The sequence below is a fragment of the Pseudomassariella vexata genome (assembly GCF_002105095.1).
Source record: "Pseudomassariella vexata strain CBS 129021 chromosome Unknown BCR38scaffold_11, whole genome shotgun sequence".
NCBI lineage: Eukaryota > Fungi > Ascomycota > Sordariomycetes > Amphisphaeriales > Pseudomassariaceae > Pseudomassariella > Pseudomassariella vexata.
The window spans coordinates 773,083-790,468 of record NW_024467966.1 but is presented as its reverse complement, the minus strand read 5'-3'; the positions used below and the strand labels follow the sequence as shown (position 1 = coordinate 790,468).

General features: G+C 49.9%; 4 protein-coding genes and 1 non-coding gene across 5 annotated transcripts; 3 read left to right on the top strand and 2 right to left on the bottom strand.

The window, feature by feature from the left end:
- Positions 1–3,048: 3,048 nt before the first annotated feature.
- BCR38DRAFT_459712 (uncharacterized protein) lies at positions 3,049–4,125 on the bottom strand (the record flags this gene model as incomplete). Its single annotated transcript, XM_040862324.1, has 6 exons — positions 3,049–3,198; positions 3,228–3,341; positions 3,379–3,631; positions 3,686–3,743; positions 3,852–3,973; positions 4,043–4,125. 6 exons carry the CDS (start codon positions 4,123–4,125, stop codon positions 3,049–3,051), a joined length of 780 nt encoding a protein of 259 aa, XP_040712927.1.
- A 771-nt stretch (positions 4,126–4,896) lies between these two features.
- BCR38DRAFT_44894 (uncharacterized protein) lies at positions 4,897–6,301 on the bottom strand. The gene is made up of 2 exons (XM_040861255.1): positions 6,256–6,301; positions 4,897–6,198 (listed from the first exon to the last, which is right to left on the bottom strand). The coding sequence occupies exon 2, from the start codon at positions 6,133–6,135 to the stop codon at positions 4,930–4,932; it is 1,206 nt and encodes a 401-aa protein (XP_040712926.1). The 5' UTR covers positions 6,136–6,198; positions 6,256–6,301; the 3' UTR covers positions 4,897–4,929.
- A 3,883-nt stretch (positions 6,302–10,184) lies between these two features.
- Positions 10,185–10,287, top strand: BCR38DRAFT_t267. The gene has a single exon. It is a non-coding gene; the product is annotated as a tRNA-Thr (tRNA).
- Positions 10,288–11,202: 915 nt separating this feature from the next.
- BCR38DRAFT_442228 (uncharacterized protein) lies at positions 11,203–11,625 on the top strand. The gene is made up of 2 exons (XM_040860798.1): positions 11,203–11,421; positions 11,471–11,625. The coding sequence occupies exons 1-2, from the start codon at positions 11,247–11,249 to the stop codon at positions 11,554–11,556; spliced, it is 261 nt and encodes an 86-aa protein (XP_040712925.1). The 5' UTR covers positions 11,203–11,246; the 3' UTR covers positions 11,557–11,625.
- Positions 11,626–14,792: 3,167 nt separating this feature from the next.
- Positions 14,793–16,647, top strand: BCR38DRAFT_476600 (uncharacterized protein; the record flags this gene model as incomplete). Its single annotated transcript, XM_040863044.1, has 2 exons — positions 14,793–14,836; positions 14,895–16,647. The coding sequence occupies 2 exons, from the start codon at positions 14,793–14,795 to the stop codon at positions 16,645–16,647; spliced, it is 1,797 nt and encodes a 598-aa protein (XP_040712924.1).
- Positions 16,648–17,386: the final 739 nt, after the last annotated feature.

Sequence of the window (17,386 nt, the reverse complement as noted above, 5' to 3'; positions counted from 1 at the left end):
TTTTTGGCGAGATAAGGCCGACACATGCAATGTTGCACACGACTGATGATGTATGCGCACATGAATCGTGGGGGGCCCAACGCAGCAAGGGTTGTTCTTTCTCTCCAGCTGCACCAAAGATATCGTCGATATTTAGCCTCGACGGGATTGACCAATCTTGGCAACAGATTTTGAGTTGGATATAACCAGATCAACTGACCTACACTCACACTCGGGACATACCTTCTTCAGCCTCGTTCTTGTCATTAAGCTGTAGCAGCCACAGCAGAATCGATGACTCGTCGTTGCCCTTCCCCACGAGCATTGTCCCTAACATCGATGATACCATGTACCTAACTACTACCTTGGGGGTAGTACGTTGAGAGTGCATGTACCGGATACAACGGGTCGAAGATGGTTACCGCCAACCGGCTCGGCTAAGAGACAGGGCCCAGAAAAACGACATCATATCATTTCCAGCCAGCTTGAAACTGCGCTGGAACAAAACTCCCATGGTGGATCCCAGCAGAGGCCCAAGGGTAGTCTGTCGGGGACGGTTGCTAGATTGTGGAGTCTCAAAGAGACAAACTACTGTAAGGCCACTGCGTTAGAGACGTCCAATCCTCGTGCTTGGCAGCTTGGAACTAAGTAACGATGACTAGGTACGTCTTTCTTTCAACTTCAACCCGGAATATCAAAAACAAAAAAACAAAAAAAACACTTCCGTTGTTTCCAAAGCATCAAACATGACCTTGGTATAATTGTGCAGTCGTCTCGCCCCGCCATAGCGAGCCATAGCGAGCCACGCAGAGCATTAGGTCCAACTTCTCTGCTGTGTGTGGCCGGGCCCCAGTGTCTCTCTCTCCAGTGGTCGCTCTCTCGCTCAGACTTCAACACGTTTTTGCAACTCCACCAGGAAACTCCACCATGCATTTGCCATGGTATGCAGAGAAGCAACCGAACAGTTGTCGGCTTCAATCCCGAAAGATTGAGTGGCATCGAATAATAAGCTATCTTGTTCAGAAACGCAAATCGAATTGCTAATTATTGCATAACCTTTCCACATCTCCGGGATTCTGCCAGCACTGGAATTCTGGGTGCAAGCTGACGCAAAGTCTTCTCTCCAGCTCGACGCTTTAGTCACATCATAGAAATGTTTGCCGCTCACTCGCGCTTTTGGCGGCATTTTACTAGTGTGCGGAATGTGGAGTGTTTGATACATGTCATCAGCTCGCTTTTCATTCGACCATGCCGAATCATGGTCAATTATCATCCAGCACTGAGGAAAGTGGCATTTGGAGCTTGGATAATCTCACTGATGTCAATGGTGCTTAACGGGTAAAGGATGCGGCCAAGGAATGGCTTCGGTGGAACATTGACGGTCTCGCCGTTGAACCGCTCTCCAACCTTCCTGAAGCGGTAACCTACTCCTGCTTCAGTATCGATCCCACCCTGCTGTTAATTGGATGGTTGTCTGGAAGATCATACCGACCGCGAAAGTTCTTTCCATTTGGTCAGGTCACCCACATACAGATTCCTTGAGAAGCTTGCGAGGATCGCAATGAACTATTTCACTGCTTCACTATTTCGAAACGGCACTTTCACAATCCATCTACAGTCCATCTTCACCGCCTTGGTATACCTCCAAGAGTCAGCATCGGTGGCCCGGAAGCACTGCAGCGGATGGACATCTAGCATGGCTGTTTTGGACGGTCTCTTGTCGCCGTTACACAATGTCTTTGACCCGTCAGATACTTCTCAAGCCGGTTCGGGCTTGTCACCCGGCGGCATCTTGAAGCATAATGCTTGTACTGGGACTTGTCAATAGCCATAGGGCTACTTTACCCATATTTTGACTAGGCCGAAGAACCAGAGACGTTAACGTATGTTTTTCATGTTCTTTCTGTTAAATTTTTTTCCTGCACGATCAATGGGTACAGCTGGACACTTAGTCAAGTAAGTACACTGGAACTTCAATGCAATTAGCTATGAGCTATGCGCAATTACGGTGAATACCGCCAGACAGCTGTGCCTCCCGTGAACTGGACTAATGACTTTCAAGTCGCATTTAGCGGGAAACTCGGGGGCGACCAAGAGACCAGGAGAGGTAACCTGTCGTTCGCATGCTGACGAAGACATTGGGAAGTATCGTTACCTTGTCACCTCTCACCGGCCCATCCCATGCCATCTCATCATCCCAAAATCGAATCTGCGCTATTCATAGCTGCAGAGGGATGGTTGCTTCTTGCCTGCATACTGCAATTGTTCTCGCATGCATCTGACGTGCAGGAGCGCCTAAAGGCTCATCGTCCGTCCACCCACGAGCAACTTCGCACCTCCACAGCTGGTATTTTTTTCTTGCAACGACACTCCATTATCAGAAATGATACCCCCTCCACATGATGTGGTTTGCTTCCCTTCCTGCCGGTCACCCATTCCAGCAAATGGGCTTCCCTGCCATGGCAGGGCCTTAGGTGGGGTCCGGTCTTGTTTGTGGAAGAGGTCAGAATTTGACCGGAAATGCCCCATTGGGGATTTCTCGCCAACTTTTTGCTACAATAGCCATTTTTCGAGTTGAGTTGAGAGTGGCACTGAATCAACCGGACTTTCCATTTGATGCCTCGACCTATCTTTGTCATGGCAGAGGTGACGGCATTGTATCATCAACCTGCCTGTTCATCTAGTAGAGATTTCTATCTAGCTAACGCCCTGCAACACGGCAAACTATATGAAAGGGAGGACGGGCTGAAAGTCATGCATACATGACATCCCACTCCAACGCGGTGACCCACCTATCTTGGGGGCACGCGTTGACGGCCGCATACAAGCTGCATCGGTAATGGAATTCCCGAGTTCAAATTGTCTACTCGGGGCTACGGCAGTCAAGTTGCATGACCGGTTCGCGCTGAGCGATGTGATTTGAGAGGCCCATCCGATCCTGCACAGCGGCTTTTCTATATCTATTTGGTGTTGGTATTCGGGTATGCAATGCATGTATGGATTAGGGAACTATGAGACGAGCCAACCAGGCCTACGTCACCTCGTCGACAATCCGCAGATTGCCTACCCTTAAAAGCTGTTCCTTGCGGTCAGAAAGACGACATGATTGTGATAGTTCTTAGCCTTCTGGTGCACATACTTCAAACCCTTGACCGGCTCGGCGTCATCGTATCTCTTATCCACCAAACCCAGCCGCATCAGCAAGCGCGACGGTGCCGGCTTGATGGAGACATGTTCTCTGGACGCACAAAGTTGAGAAAGTCGAGCCGGTTGCCATCGAACTGATCGGGCAGCGGCTGCACGCCCCGGTGCGTCGTGGATTTGAGGTATGACGCCGACCAGACGTCGAGCGTATCGCCAACCTTACAAATGATGCCATCGGCCACGGGCGGCACGTACCACTGCGTTCTGGCTCCAGAGTAGCGTTAGCGAGCCTAAGTCAGTGTACGCTCTCGGCCAAGTTTCAGCCACTTTGGCACCCTCGGCTGCGGATCGTGGACGGCAGCTCATGTACCACACGTCGTTGCCACTCGCGTCCTCGTACCGATGCTTAGGTGAGAAGTAATCCTCCGGCAGCTCGAGAACAAAAGCGAAGAGCGTGAAGAGTTTAGCCGCTAGCTCAAGTGCTTTCTTGGGAGGCGTCAATATATCGCTGTTTTACCCCTATGCCCATAACTTCTTAAGTTTCCAGTAAGAATATACTCACCCTGGAGAATCCTCTATCTCCGCTTGATACGCCCTGAAGAACGGATATTGTGCCTCTCCTTCATGGTTAGGGGTAAATTTGGCATGATTGTACAGTTCCATGTTGTCCTTCATATCGACCCCCATGATGGACTTCTCCTATATCTCCCGGCAGCCAAAGTATTTACCACTGGCAAAATTGCACTTATACTGTAGCTCGCCTTTCTTCTTGAGCGGCAGGGGGAAGAAGCCGTACGCTATGTCATACTGTCGCCGGACTTCGGCTTCCGAGAACCCTGTACCAGTTATACTAAAGAAGCCGGGTTTGTAAACCTGTCATAGTACGTTGAATACGCAGCTGCGGACGCGGCGAACATACGGCTTCACGCAACCATCGGCCAGCACCTGTTTCCCGCCCGATGAGTCGAAGGTAGAAAATTTAGGACTTTGATATCTGTTCATGGCAAATCATGGCTTCTGTTGTGCGGCCGTTGCCGTACGGCCAAAGAAGTGGTGGGTATATAACCAATTGTTGGAGGCATCGTATTTGGGAAGTCTTTGCAAGTTAGTAGCCGGGCTGATTTTTCTCCCCTCAACTACTTGTTTATTCGAAAGGGTATAGAGGGTGTTCGACTGGAATTCAGGGTAGGCTGTATAAAGGCCATATTTGAACAGTCTTGAGTTCTTCGATGTAGTCTTGTTGTCAAACCGCCCTTGTCCCCCTTCCTCCCGATCTCTGAGTTGCCGGAGCTGGAGACTGTCGAGATCGACTGCAGGCAAGTCAATCGCGTCATACCAGCTCAATATGTTGTCACCGTGTCGCTGAAACCTTGCTTTGGGGTGCTCAGTCCGTTCATTTGGTGATTAGTCTACACCAAGCCCAGACACTGCATCTTTCGTAGAAACCTAATCATAGATCCACGTTGCGGGTTGCCAAATATGTCCACGTCCGCATTTTATCTGTCATACCGTGAGTCTCGGCTAATGAACTTGCAGTATATACATATATTATGTTGGTGCAGTCCTAAATTTCTTCCATGTGGCTCATATGAAAAAGAGGTGTGCATTGCTGAGGTCAACACGGGAGATGGTTTCGGTGAAAGGAAAAGACTGCATCATGATTTCAACTATAGATTTTTCCAACGCCTGGTATCATGTTTTCAACTAACCGAGACAAGCCAAGTTTCCGACGTCTCTTGAACTCCTTCGATCCGACGCGTGAAACCTTGCACTCCCCATGATCTCGGATGCAATTGATCATCACGCTCAGACTCGGTCTCCTTCGGCCGCAGCTAGGCCTTTCCTCCTGGCGACGTTGAGCGCCTTGAGCTTCGCCGTGCCAAGCCCTGCAACACCATTCTCTTGGTTATCGCCAAGCCAGGGCTTCTTGGAATCTCCCAGCATACTTCCAGCCAGGAAATAGACGATCAGACCGACAATGATGAGAACGAATGCAATGGGGTACAGGAAGTAGATACTGTACCCAAAAACGGTGATTCCAATGCAGGTGCCCCAGAAATTGCCTGTCAACAGCGAAATGTCGAAGAAAGCAGCCGAGCCCATACGCAATATGAACGGGGCAAGACTGTAGAAGATGCAGAGCGCCAGGGTGTAACCCACAATGTACCCGGCGACGGCATCGTTCCAGTTGGCGCCCTGGAAGCTCTGGCGGTCGAAGATGGCCGCCTGCACACCGTTGATAATCGTGCCCCAGAGCCCCAGGAACGACAGAACCTCATACATGGGACGCTTGCTGACGAACCACTCCTCGAACACGTTGCTGAGTCCGTAAAGGGTGGCGCCGAGCAAGCCAAACAGGTCGCCCTTGACCATGTTCTCGCCCACACCGCCGTTGATACCCTGGATATGATCGCTGGCCAGCAAGATACCCATTCCGCCGCAGCAGATGAGGATACCAGCAATCTGGGCCAACTTGTAGCGCACGTGCAGAAACAAAAATGACACGATGACAACACAAACAATAGACCAAAAGTTGAGCAATTGTGCTGATAGCAGGTTCGTGTATCGATACGCAAGCACGGTGAAGTAATTGCCTTCGACGTCCATAAAGCTGAGGATGAAGTACTTCCAACCGTCCTTCAGGATGATCTTCCCGTACTTCTTGGGGCCATATTTATACAGCGTATAGGTCAAGTAGATCAGAGACAGCAGGACATAATTGAAGATGGTCTGGAAAGCCGGGATCGAGGTCCCCTCGTTCACAAGCAGAGTCGAGAAGGTGTTGGTGGCGGTGATGCAGAGGGCGAGGACCTGGCCCAGGGCCAGGACGATCCAGAAGTCAGGCGTGGCCAGGTACGAGTACCAGTGGACCTTCTTGGCCTCGATATCGTGCAGACCAGTTCCAATGACTTCATTAGTGGCGCTGTTTTCAGCGGCCGAACTGGGGCTGCTGCCGCCAGTGACCTCTACGGTCGTATTGGGGCCGTTGTACAATTTGTCGATTTGGTCCATTTCGACGGAGGACTGATCAAGTTGAATGGGTTCTCGGGTGTAGGGGTTTCTTGTGTAATCAAACTGAGAATAGTGTTAATCTGTAAAGGCGATCCAAAAGGGAATAGAAAAGAGCCATACCTTGAGATTCTCGCTTGAGTCGTCTGGATTGCGGGACTGAGCGGTGTCGTCAGTCGCTCTCAATTGGGTATAACACGATATTTGCTATATCGTCGTTAAGTCTTTCTGTCGTCTCCTGAAGCAAGCGCAAAGACTTGGAAGTCGCTTGCTGATGGTTTATCGCGGTGCGCGAGGGCACATCAAATGGTGCGCCCAATAGTAGTTAAAGAGAAGGATATTGAGAGAAGGACGCGCATGAGGTGAGAGACGTCGGTCACGATAAACAATAGCGGAAACTATGTTATCGGACTGAATGCTTGGTTGTCGGATGACGGGGTCTGCCGCTTCTTGTACTTCGAGTAACCTCATTTCAAACGGGGCGGGGAAACGCGGCGACACCAGAAACGAAAAAGAAAAAGTGCCTATTCCACCGGTCTGGATCGCTTGTCGTTGAATTTGCGGTTTCTTACGAAGCGGGGCGAATGAAGCTAGCGTTTGTTCAAACAGCCTGTGGAGCTCGGACGATAGTAAAATGGCCACAAGCTAGGCTCGTAATTGCCGCATTTGCCTGGTTATCGCCGGTAGCTGGCAAGGGTTTGCTACACTCGGCCGCCGCCATTGGACTGTCACACCGCCTAGCGCGGGGCACTCTGCAGCTTCCATCCCTGTCAACCAGGTCGACGACAAAATGTTGAAAACAATTCCCATGTCCGACTACGAACAGCAAATTGGCCGTCGTCAGCACGTGCTGGCGAATGATTGCACAGAGCGCGGAAAAAGCAGTTCTTAAGGATGGACCAGTCTTATTCCATGGTCCAATCTGAATGGTCACCAGCCTGAACATGTGAGCCCAATCTAGTCTCCTGGTTTTCACTAAACCCGTCAAGCTGGATGCCAAGGAACGCCAGATCGTCATCAGCACCTAGGGTCTGGTCTGGATTGGGACGGAAAATGCGCATTCACGGTACGAGATCAGCTTGCAATAGTACGATCTTGTGTTGCACTACTCGAGCTCGAGCCCCTAAGCATCCCAAGCGTGAATGCTTTCGGTACTGTATGCTCTGCATAAGATATCCTCGCCTATGTCTTATAACCGGCGTGAGTAACTGTTGTTTTATTACGATAAGCTCCTAGAGGGGCAACATGTTAAAATTTAAGTCGTATACAAGTTATGGATTTAGACAGCTGCATGGTTAGAAGTAGGAAAACGCTTCACCAAGTAACGTAGTCCACAAGCGAACGGGTCACCCAACCGAACGGGTCACGCCAACTAGCAAAACATGGAATTCAACACGATTTCGCAACCACAACGACGTAAATCAATTAAAACTACTCAGAATACTCTTGCCCAGATGATTCTATCTCTACCTGACAGGTTCGCGCATTATGCCCGGTCTTCCCGCATACGCCACAGCGCCGTTGCCGTGGCTGGCCACGATTTGATCCAGCGCTATTTCCACGCATTTCCTGCTGTACTGGCTGCGCAACGTCCTTTTGATCTTGAAGATTTTGTACGTCTTGTGAATTAAGTGATCCTCCAAGCCGTACTCGTGTTTTTTGGCCCTGCGCCGCTTGCTAATTAGAGCATTTGCCTCTCGCAGTTCGGCGACCTCAGCTTGGAGTAAAGCCATCTTATGCATAATACTCCGCGCTCCTTTCTAAAACTGATCGATAGCATCGTAAATTGACGTCGGGGAGCTATTTTGATGCCTGGAAATTCGAGATTTAATAAATTCGGATTGCGAAGTAGCCTCGGTTGGGCTGTTTGGCGTCCGAGAAGCCCAAGGAAGGGTTTCCCGCGTAGGGGGCCGGGAGGACGTTGGAGTCTGTAATTTCACATCCAGCTTCTCAATAACAATATCTGGGCTTAAAGGCACAAGCTCAGCCCCTTGAAAGCCTGCACGAATATTGCTTTCGGTCAGGCTCTTCTTGAACGCGTCGCAAAATGCCGGAAGAAAGTCCTCCTTTGTGATATGCGAGTCGCGTAGCAGTCGGTTTGCCATATCTTCAACAGCACTTAGCCGGGGAGGAACTGCTTGCGAATCTAGCTCAATTATCCTTTGAATAATCGTATTTTCTTCTAGTTTTGTTAAATCCCGACCGTTGGCTTCGATATTGCGACGTGATTGACGTTTTTGAAGACGCGCCTAGAGAGTAGTATTCGAGACTTTGTAGATTGTTGCAGCACGTCGGATACTAAGTGTTGAGTCATTTCTGATAACCTGAGTTGCAAGGAGTAATTGAGATTCTTTTTGAGCAGAATCCATCGAGAATTAGTTGCGTGGTAAAGTTAGGAAGCTTAGTTCTATCTTTTGCTATGGGCGTGACCCGTTCGGTTGGGTGACCCGTTCGCTTGTGGACTACGTTATACTCTATACGTTAGACCCTTATAATATTACTTAAGGACTCCGTAGCAGGACTTACTTACTAGTATAAACCCCTTACAGACTCTTTAGTAATTTACGCAGCTAGACTATTAGAGGTTTCGTTACAGGTAAGGCCGGACATTAGGAAAATAGGTTACGGAGCGGGGAGGAAGTTTATTTTCTCTTCTTTAAGAAGTATAGAGGCAGAGCAGGACACGAATCCTTCATCTTCATCTTTCTTATTCATATTTTTTCATTTTTGTCTTATTTATCATCCTTAATTATTTTCTTCACCTTCGTTTTTCCTAGGTAGTCAGTTAGTTATTCAGTTTATCTTTATATGTATTTAGACACTAGTTTTTACGAATCTATTATTCTGCTTTTATCTTAGCCTTAACGACTACAGGAGCCTTCATCTTGCTCTGATCAGACCAACAGATCTCATCTGTTAGTACTAGAGCCGTCTATTCAATATGTTAGGTAGTGGGTACGTCTGACCCCGTTTCAGTAGTACTATTGTAAGGTGGCTGCTAGGGACGGGTCGGACGACTTCAAGACCCAGATAGTATCGATCTTCTCAGGGAGGACTTTGCTAGTAGGTTGAGAACCAACGCAGTATAGTAGCAAACGTAACGTAGCTGCCAATAGGGCGAATAGACTAAGCAGCGTATATATATATTCCAGCTATTAGGGCACGGTTTGACATATGGGATTACTAGTAGAGGTACTGGGGGCTTCGAGACTACAGCGTATTTAATAATAGTACTATTGTCACAATATAATACCGTAAAGAAGGGGGTGAAAGGTCCTATCTAACTCTCCAGCTATTTACATGTCCGTATATAAGGGCCTAAAGAGTCGGCAAATCTATCATCCGACAAGCCAGTTCTAGGGCCATGACGGTTATAATAATTTTCATGTGTCTTAGCAACCACTTGAGCTCTGAGCACAATTAGCGGGGGCGCTATATTTGTATACCCCGGAATAGCTAGTTAATCATGTACACAGCCACTGCCTGTCGGCCACTATGGCGCTAGGCCATAGGGACTTTGACTTTACCTTGATCAGAAGGACTGCATAGGTCTTCTGAAAGAAACACAAACATTTGACAGAGAATTGAAGCATCTTTTGGCCAGGTACAGTGTGAAGGTCCCCATATTGGCTGTGCCGGGTTCAACATTTGTCCCCTTTGCACTCTTCCTTGAGCGGATTCGCCTCCTGATTTGGGGAGAGGCCCTTCATTTAGTTCCAGGGTCCAGCGAGAGAAACACATACAGCTGGATAGTGGACAGGTCTGACATGCGGACAGCTGTCGAATCCGCTCTAGATCGACCATGCAGTTTTCTAGCTAAGACCGATAAAATCGCGTAGCGTTTCGCGCTACTGGATTCCTCTGAGCCTATCTCGTCTTAAGTCAAGAGGTTTAAGAGTCGCAAAAAACAGAACAAAAAAAAGAAGTCAGTTTCGCAGGTAATACACCGGTATTTTAACGACTATGCTCAGTTCCGAGACTTGATCGAAAAAATCCTGCAGCTGATCGACGCTCTTGAGAGCATGACCAACGCCTTAAGTATGTTCGATAGAGTCGGCTGGTGTAGTTGGTCACTTCGCTGGTAGATAAGTCCCGATTTGAGCCTCGCCCACTTGGGTCGGTGACGAGTCGCGGGTTCGAATCCCGCAGCTGACACACAAGGGGGTTTAGTCAACCCTTACGGCGCGCTGCCCACCTTGTTGACTTCGCCTACCTAGCGATAATAGGGAGATTGGTGCAGTTTAGGATTACGAGCATCCTAGCCAGTCGACCATCAAGCACTACGTCGGCGGAATATAACTCGACAGCCGGTCCAGAATTCGAATCGTTAATCCGACCCCTTATCGGACCTCGCCTATCCGATAACGCTCGTCGGCGAACCCGTCCCCTCACGATAGAAGGCGCGCAGCACGCCCTCTCGCCGCGATTCTTGCGAGCGTCTAGACCACGTTACGGTCTATCCACTTGAGCGTATGGTTGAGATGTATACGCTCGACGAGAACCCCAATTATCAGATACTACGGCTTGTCGCGACAAAAAAAATAATCGAGCATCTTCTGCACATCAGCAGCATCCCACCCCTGAGGACGAATTTAAGTGCCACATTACCACACTTATCGGTAGTTCAGGCAGGGGTTGTAGCACAGACTTAGGGAGGGACAGGAGGTTTAGTAGTCGTTTGGCTACAAGTTTACCTGTATAACCGCCCGACGCGGCTTAAGGGCCCGCTATATCATCTATAGCCCCTTAAGGGAGTACTTGTAGAGGTACCGAGGGTTAACACCTACGGCGTATTTAATATTATTTTATGTTCGATAGACAGTGCAGCATGCTGGTGGAGGAGGTCAAATCACTCCCCACTACCGAGTCCCCGTCTGCTGCAGAAGACCATGGATGCAGCGCCAGAATCAGAATATCAGGCACCCAGAGTCATCTCCGACACAGCAAGTTTGCGGTTTACATTGCCGGGTAAGACTTCCTAGCACACAGCCCTTACAGCGCAGCTACAGTTTTTCTCCGAGATTTCAATATCGAGGACGAACTCTCCGACTCCCCCGAAAAGTGGACTTCAGGGGCAACTTTACTTGTGATAAGGTCACGAGGGGGTAGATACAATGGGCACAAAACTCGAAACGAAAACAGCAGCCCATAACCTTGACGACGTGCCTCAGCACCAAACGCTGGATGACCGCTCTGCTGATACGGAGTTCACAAAAAGGGCGAGACCAATGGCCTCGCGCAGAGACATTGAATTTGGTCACGTCTTGAAGGCCTTCAAACACGGCGACTGTAAGTTTTCTTGGCTATTGTGGAGAGGCTTAGCGCCCACGTCAACCAGCAAAGCCTGTCGGGAATTCACTCGACACAATTCTGGCCAGTATCAAAGGTTCACTTGATATACCTTATCAAGGAGGTGTTTTCTAGATCACAATCAGGTTGTGGATGAAAAGCCGCCTCTGCTACGGTTCCACACATGCATCTGCCAACCCAAACATGAACTACACAGGCAAGTTATGTGCCGACTACGCCGCATGGTGGAAAGAAGCAATCCTAACCAACAGGCACGTCCTCAAATTGCAATAACTAGTATTTCCTTGGTACGCTATTGATCGCCATCTGCTATTTGTTGTCCCAACCTCCACAAACGTGAAAGACCCTCCAGTCCCCGAAGTTGCCGAAGAATCTGTCGCTGACTTTCGCAGGTTCTTCAAGGCAGCAAACATATACACGAAACTCTACGCGCGAACGGGGTGGTCACTGCCTGAAAAGCTCGGCTTCGCCGCGGATATTGATGCGGCTAGGTAATAAGCCCTTGAGCATGTGGCCAGGTCCAAAACCAGTAGTGTAGCGGGTCGCCAGTCCCAGAGTATATCTTTGGACCCCGAGTTAGAGACAATACTGGGATTGAAGGTGTTTCCGATACCAACAACTCGGAGCTGAATTCATGTTAAAATTGTCATAGGAGATGGGAGTATACATGAAGTCAACGAAATCCGAGAATCCACGCCCAACAGGGGAACAAAGGGGGACCGGGGACGGGTTTCACCCCATAAAATATAATCGTTCAGGGACTAGCAGTCAGGGCCATGCGAAATACTTCAATGCTGGACACGAAATAACATTATTCTATACAATACCAAAGACAGCGATCCCTTGCAGACCTACCATAGAGCCAACTGAGGCAACACCGGATGCTCAATTATTCGAATATGCTCCTACTAGCTTCACTTCTGTTCCAGGCCCCTAGAATTAGTAGAGCGAGCTTCCATACCTTGACCTGAGTCTTCACGAACTCTGCTAGGCTTTGAGAATGGATTAGATGGATATTGTGGTTCCGACGCAGTTCATTACCCAGAACAACTTACGCACCGTTGGGAAGCCTTCAAGGCATCTGTCACAACTACAGTGGCAGCTGTCACGCATCCGAAGAAATTACAGCACATCTCAATACCGTTATCTAAAATTTATACCTCCTTAATTCCCGAGGCAAAGTCAATATGTCCCATGGTGTCAGAATTTACCTGTCGAGCGGGGGAACTGAAGATGCTAAAATTGGTATGATGCGAGTAAGATGTATCCTAACGGTGTCACAGGCAAAGCTGGCAGATATAAGTGCCGACCAATAAGGGTGCCATCAGATACACAATTGGCCTTGGCTGTGAGCGCAGACGTCTCGGCCTGCAGAGGCGTTATTCTGGACCATCGAGATGTGCAGCAAGACTTACAGCCCATGGGCAGCCTTCGATGGTGACCTTTAAGCCTTGGGCGGCGCGACGCGCTAAAACAAGTAGGCCGAGACGGACCCGAGCTTGGAATATCTCGCTTGTAGCCGGCCGGATCGCGGCCGATAGTGTGTGGGGCCTCCGCCCGAGCGTCGAGACATGGACACGCCGACTCAAACAGCAGTTTTATGAAGACCCAGAGTTGTCGGCTCAGAGCTGTCAACCCACCCGAGACACTTGATAGCTCACTTTCGGCACTTTGTATGTGTAAACTCGCTTCGACTTCAGCAACTTTAGGAACATTTGACCTCTCATTTTGTTCGTCGTTGTCAGTCACTGACAGAGATCATGAGTGGAGGGCAAATTTGCGATGGACTGAGCGTTTCATGCAGCAACGGCAACTGGAAGCTGCAAGCGGAAAGCGGCAGCAGGGTAGCTGCGGAGCAGGGGTAGAAGCTACAGGGATAGCGTACAGGGTTCAGAGTTAGCTACTTCGCTCGTCCAAAGCTAGTGATCAGCCGAACTGGCAAGCTATCGAAACACCTCCAGCCCGCTGGATCGAATCAGCATCAAATTATTCCTGACGTCTCTCATATCAGTTTCGTCTTCTTTGAATGGCTCCAGTTCCCATTCAAACGGCAGCCAGCGTACACCTGGTTGCCTATGGCCCATTTATGTGTACAGTCCCAGGAATACTTTACAAACCCCTTCTGAAGTTCTTAGCTGACTCGGGAGGTATCCGCTAGTCACAAGTGGCTGGCTACCCAGTATTGGCGCAATACCTCATGGTAACATGTAGAGCAGATCAGCCGCAAAGCCTCACTGCGTGCGAGCCCCTTTCTGTGTATCTGAAGATTCTAGTTCCACCATTGATTCCAGAGGACTAGATGCATGTTGACACCTTGGTCTCGCCCAACCATGATGCGCTAATGCCGCGCAGATTCTTTATGCGCGACACGGCCAAAGTGCTCTCATCCACTTTCAAGGATGCGGCTAAAAGCCTCCACGATTGAACTTCTTCAGTTTCTTGCCATGGTGCCACTGGCTCATCTACGATACTTCCATATACTTTTCGAAAGTTTACCTTAACCACAGGCATTAGCGCTTTGCCTTGTTCTCTCGGGTCCATCCGGTTTAACCCTTCGTCGTTCGGACCCCTGCCTGGACCAGGACGCCAAATTGGGCATTGCGTAATCTCCTTTTACACTCCCCCGGCGCCTACTTTAATGTACTTTATTAATGCCTGTCCTCGCCGTCGTGTTTTTAGGTATGATGTGTTGGGGATGTTCCAATATTGTTCTCCACAGCTTCTCTGCTCTTTCTACTATAGTTGCATGTCAGAATTGTTGCGGCTTTCAATAAATCAGCTTTGGAAGTAGGCAACCTTCAAGACGTCTCCTTGCCGGCGCTCTGAGGACTTTGGGATAGAGGGCTTGGAGGAATGAAAAACAGATCTTGTATTGTTCAGCACAACTTGAAGACGGTCAACTTCCGGACGACGCTCAGTACCATCCTTGATCCAACAATAACCGCGCTTTCATCTTATCGCTGGTCAACAGAAGGTCAACAGACTTTCCTGAAAGCATTCCATCTAACCATCTTCCCATTTGTGTGAGGGCTTTCGGACGACTTGGGCTGCTAGGGCTGCTATTACCATCGGCACAGATTTGCTAGCACACACTTGGTTGGGGGCTCTCGAGGCTGTATTGTCAACCTTCTTCCCCGTGCGTCCCCCGTCATCGACATCGCCGAATGCTTGTCTAATTGGGAAGCCAGCCTTGGTATTGTACAGACAGTGGTGGTAGCAGCAGCGTTGAGTCCTACCTACCTACGAAGTACGTGTGTTTGTTTTGTCGCCAAATCGATTTTCTTCAAGAAGGAAAAAAAAGTGCGGCGCCTCAACGTCTACCCTTGCCAGAAGCACCGTGTCCATCAACCATGGTCTCATTTTTTGGGTTGAAGCTCGGGGGCGATAAGAAGAAGTGAGTATTACAATGCCCCCCTTCCCTGCTGATGTAACGGTTGGTCTGACTGCACTAGAAAGCCCGAACAGCCCCCTGGAAAGTCGGGCTCGCAACTTGGAAAGAGGATCGATCAGAATATGCTGGGGGAAGGCCAGTTTTTTGGCAGACAACCAGGCACACATGGTTACACAGCCAGCATATACTCAACATCACGGCCGGCTTCGCCCCACTCGTACAAAGTCACCTCAAGCTCTCGTAAGAAGCAGGGCGTCTACGCATCCGATACGCATAATTTAGCGGCCGTTAGCATGTTTGATCTTTCCGTGCCGAAGCCCAGTCAGGAGTCCAAGATGCCGCCTTTGAAGCCGGCCTCATCAAACCCCAATCTACGGGAACAAGCCAGTAACCTGGGTCCAACACCGGTACCACGCCCAGCTACTGCCACGACCAAGCAGAAACCCTGGGTCAATCCCTTGGATATTCATTTCAACAAGCCCCCGACACTTGTAGTGCCTCTGACTGACATGACTACGTGCGGCGGTAGCGTGCCTGTCTCGCCCAACAGCCAAGCGCCTTCACCACTGCGGAGTAAGCAGCAGCAGCAGCAACAACAGACCCCAGCAATGGACCTCAGGTGTCCTCCATCCCCTCCTCGATCCATCGACACGACCGATTCGGCAGATCACCGGCCAGTCCTCGACAAGCCCGTGTTTCCGGGCAATGCTAGCGCGCGGCCTTGGTCAAGTAGGAATCTCAGGAACGCACCATCTGGGCTGGCAGACGTTCCTCAGCTGATCACGGCTTTGCCTTCGCCGCCCTTGTCCATCCCCCGGGCAAGCGACGAGACAAGTCATCGTGCGTCTGTGAATCAGTGGGGCCAGCCAGTTATCCAGAACGTCCAAGCAATGCACCAAGCTACGCCCACCAGCACCACCAAGAGGTCGAGCCTCGAACTACGGGTGAAAGCGTGGGAAAAGCCGTCAATACCGGCTTGTAGCCATCAGCGTCCAAGGACGTCGGCCGGCCTAGAACGGCAACCATTACCCTCACCGTCCCTGTATCCGGCCCCTTTGAACCCGTCGTCGTCGGGATCGACATCACCTTGGCCCGGTAGACAGAGTCCGTTTGCTGCAAATCAATGTCAACATGCGGCAGTTGACAATAGACCGGTTCGGACTGGGCCGCCAGCTGCGGCCGTGGGGGCGCACGGGCGCCCGATTAGACCACGAGTAGACACGACCATGGCCACTGCCCCGAGACCTACGGCCGAAGACTACCGAGAGCTTGTGAGACGAGACTCGGATGCTTCCATCTACAGCTCCGATTCTCCCCTTGACAGCCCTGTCATGCCCATCAGCGGCCCGCTCTCTAGTCCCCGTCTTGCGCCACCTGAATTGCACAAACTCTCAACCCCCGCCAAGGAACTTGATACCAAATTTCGCTTCCCCGACTGGTCCGCATTGAACGGCTATGTTCCGTCTCCGCCGAGTGTTATGTTGAACCAGCCATCACCACCACTCGACTCTTATGCCTGGCCTCTTCCTTTACCAGTGGCGCCTTCGCCATTTGCACCTGAGCCCTTGGGCACCCTGGATTCACCACGGCTGCCGGCACAGCGCTCAGAGTCACCATTTTCCATACCGTCTTTCAGTCGGCCGTGGACGCCAACCAACCGACCAGGCACACCCGTCAAAACGACGGAAATCACCACAATGAGTACCCCGCGGGACCCTGTACGCAGTCCTCTGGTCCCGCTTCCCCGGCCGCCCGTGGATTACACGTTGCGGAAACCGCCCGTCTTGGGTCGCGACTTCAAGAATTTTATATAGTTATGCCTTCATGAACGGAGCTAATGCTAATGATGATACATGATCACGGTTAGCATATCACGGAGCTGTTAACACACTATTAGATTGAGGTTTGTGTGCGTATATGGTTGGCGCTGGAATTTTGTACCGAGTCTACTTATACCCGTTTTATTTGTTTCTATTGAAGGGTTTTTAGTTTCGAGAATAGCGTGAGCATATTCTTGACTACTGCTCATCGCTACAAGTGGATATGAAGTTAGCATCCGTGAGATTAGATTGCAGGCCTCGGGATACATAGCTTGACGCGTGTCAGTTCAAATATCATAACGATGATGAATCTTACTATAGAATATTCAGGCTGTTGTTCTCAGATAACCGTGATTTGTATTGCCTGACTCGCAAGCTGAGTCAGATTGGCACTGACTGAGGGACACGGTGGTTTGGGTTTCACTACTAATCTGCGCATTAGAATTCACAGGCAGACCTATTGATTGGATGAATATGAAGCACTGCATGTGGAGAACTAGCCAGGTTTTATTCATAGCTAACATACATGTTTAATGCTTACCTCGCTTCGAGTTGCCTCTTACCCACATGATACATAATCCCATGATTGCGCTACCACTCCTTCTTTCCTAGGTTCCTGTTTGCGACTGAGGACGTCTTACACCTAGATGACGCTAAGTCGTCCGAATTTTAGCAGCAAGTTCTGCGGTTTATCGGCTGGCCAGATCAATAGCCTCTAGGAACGCTTCCAAGT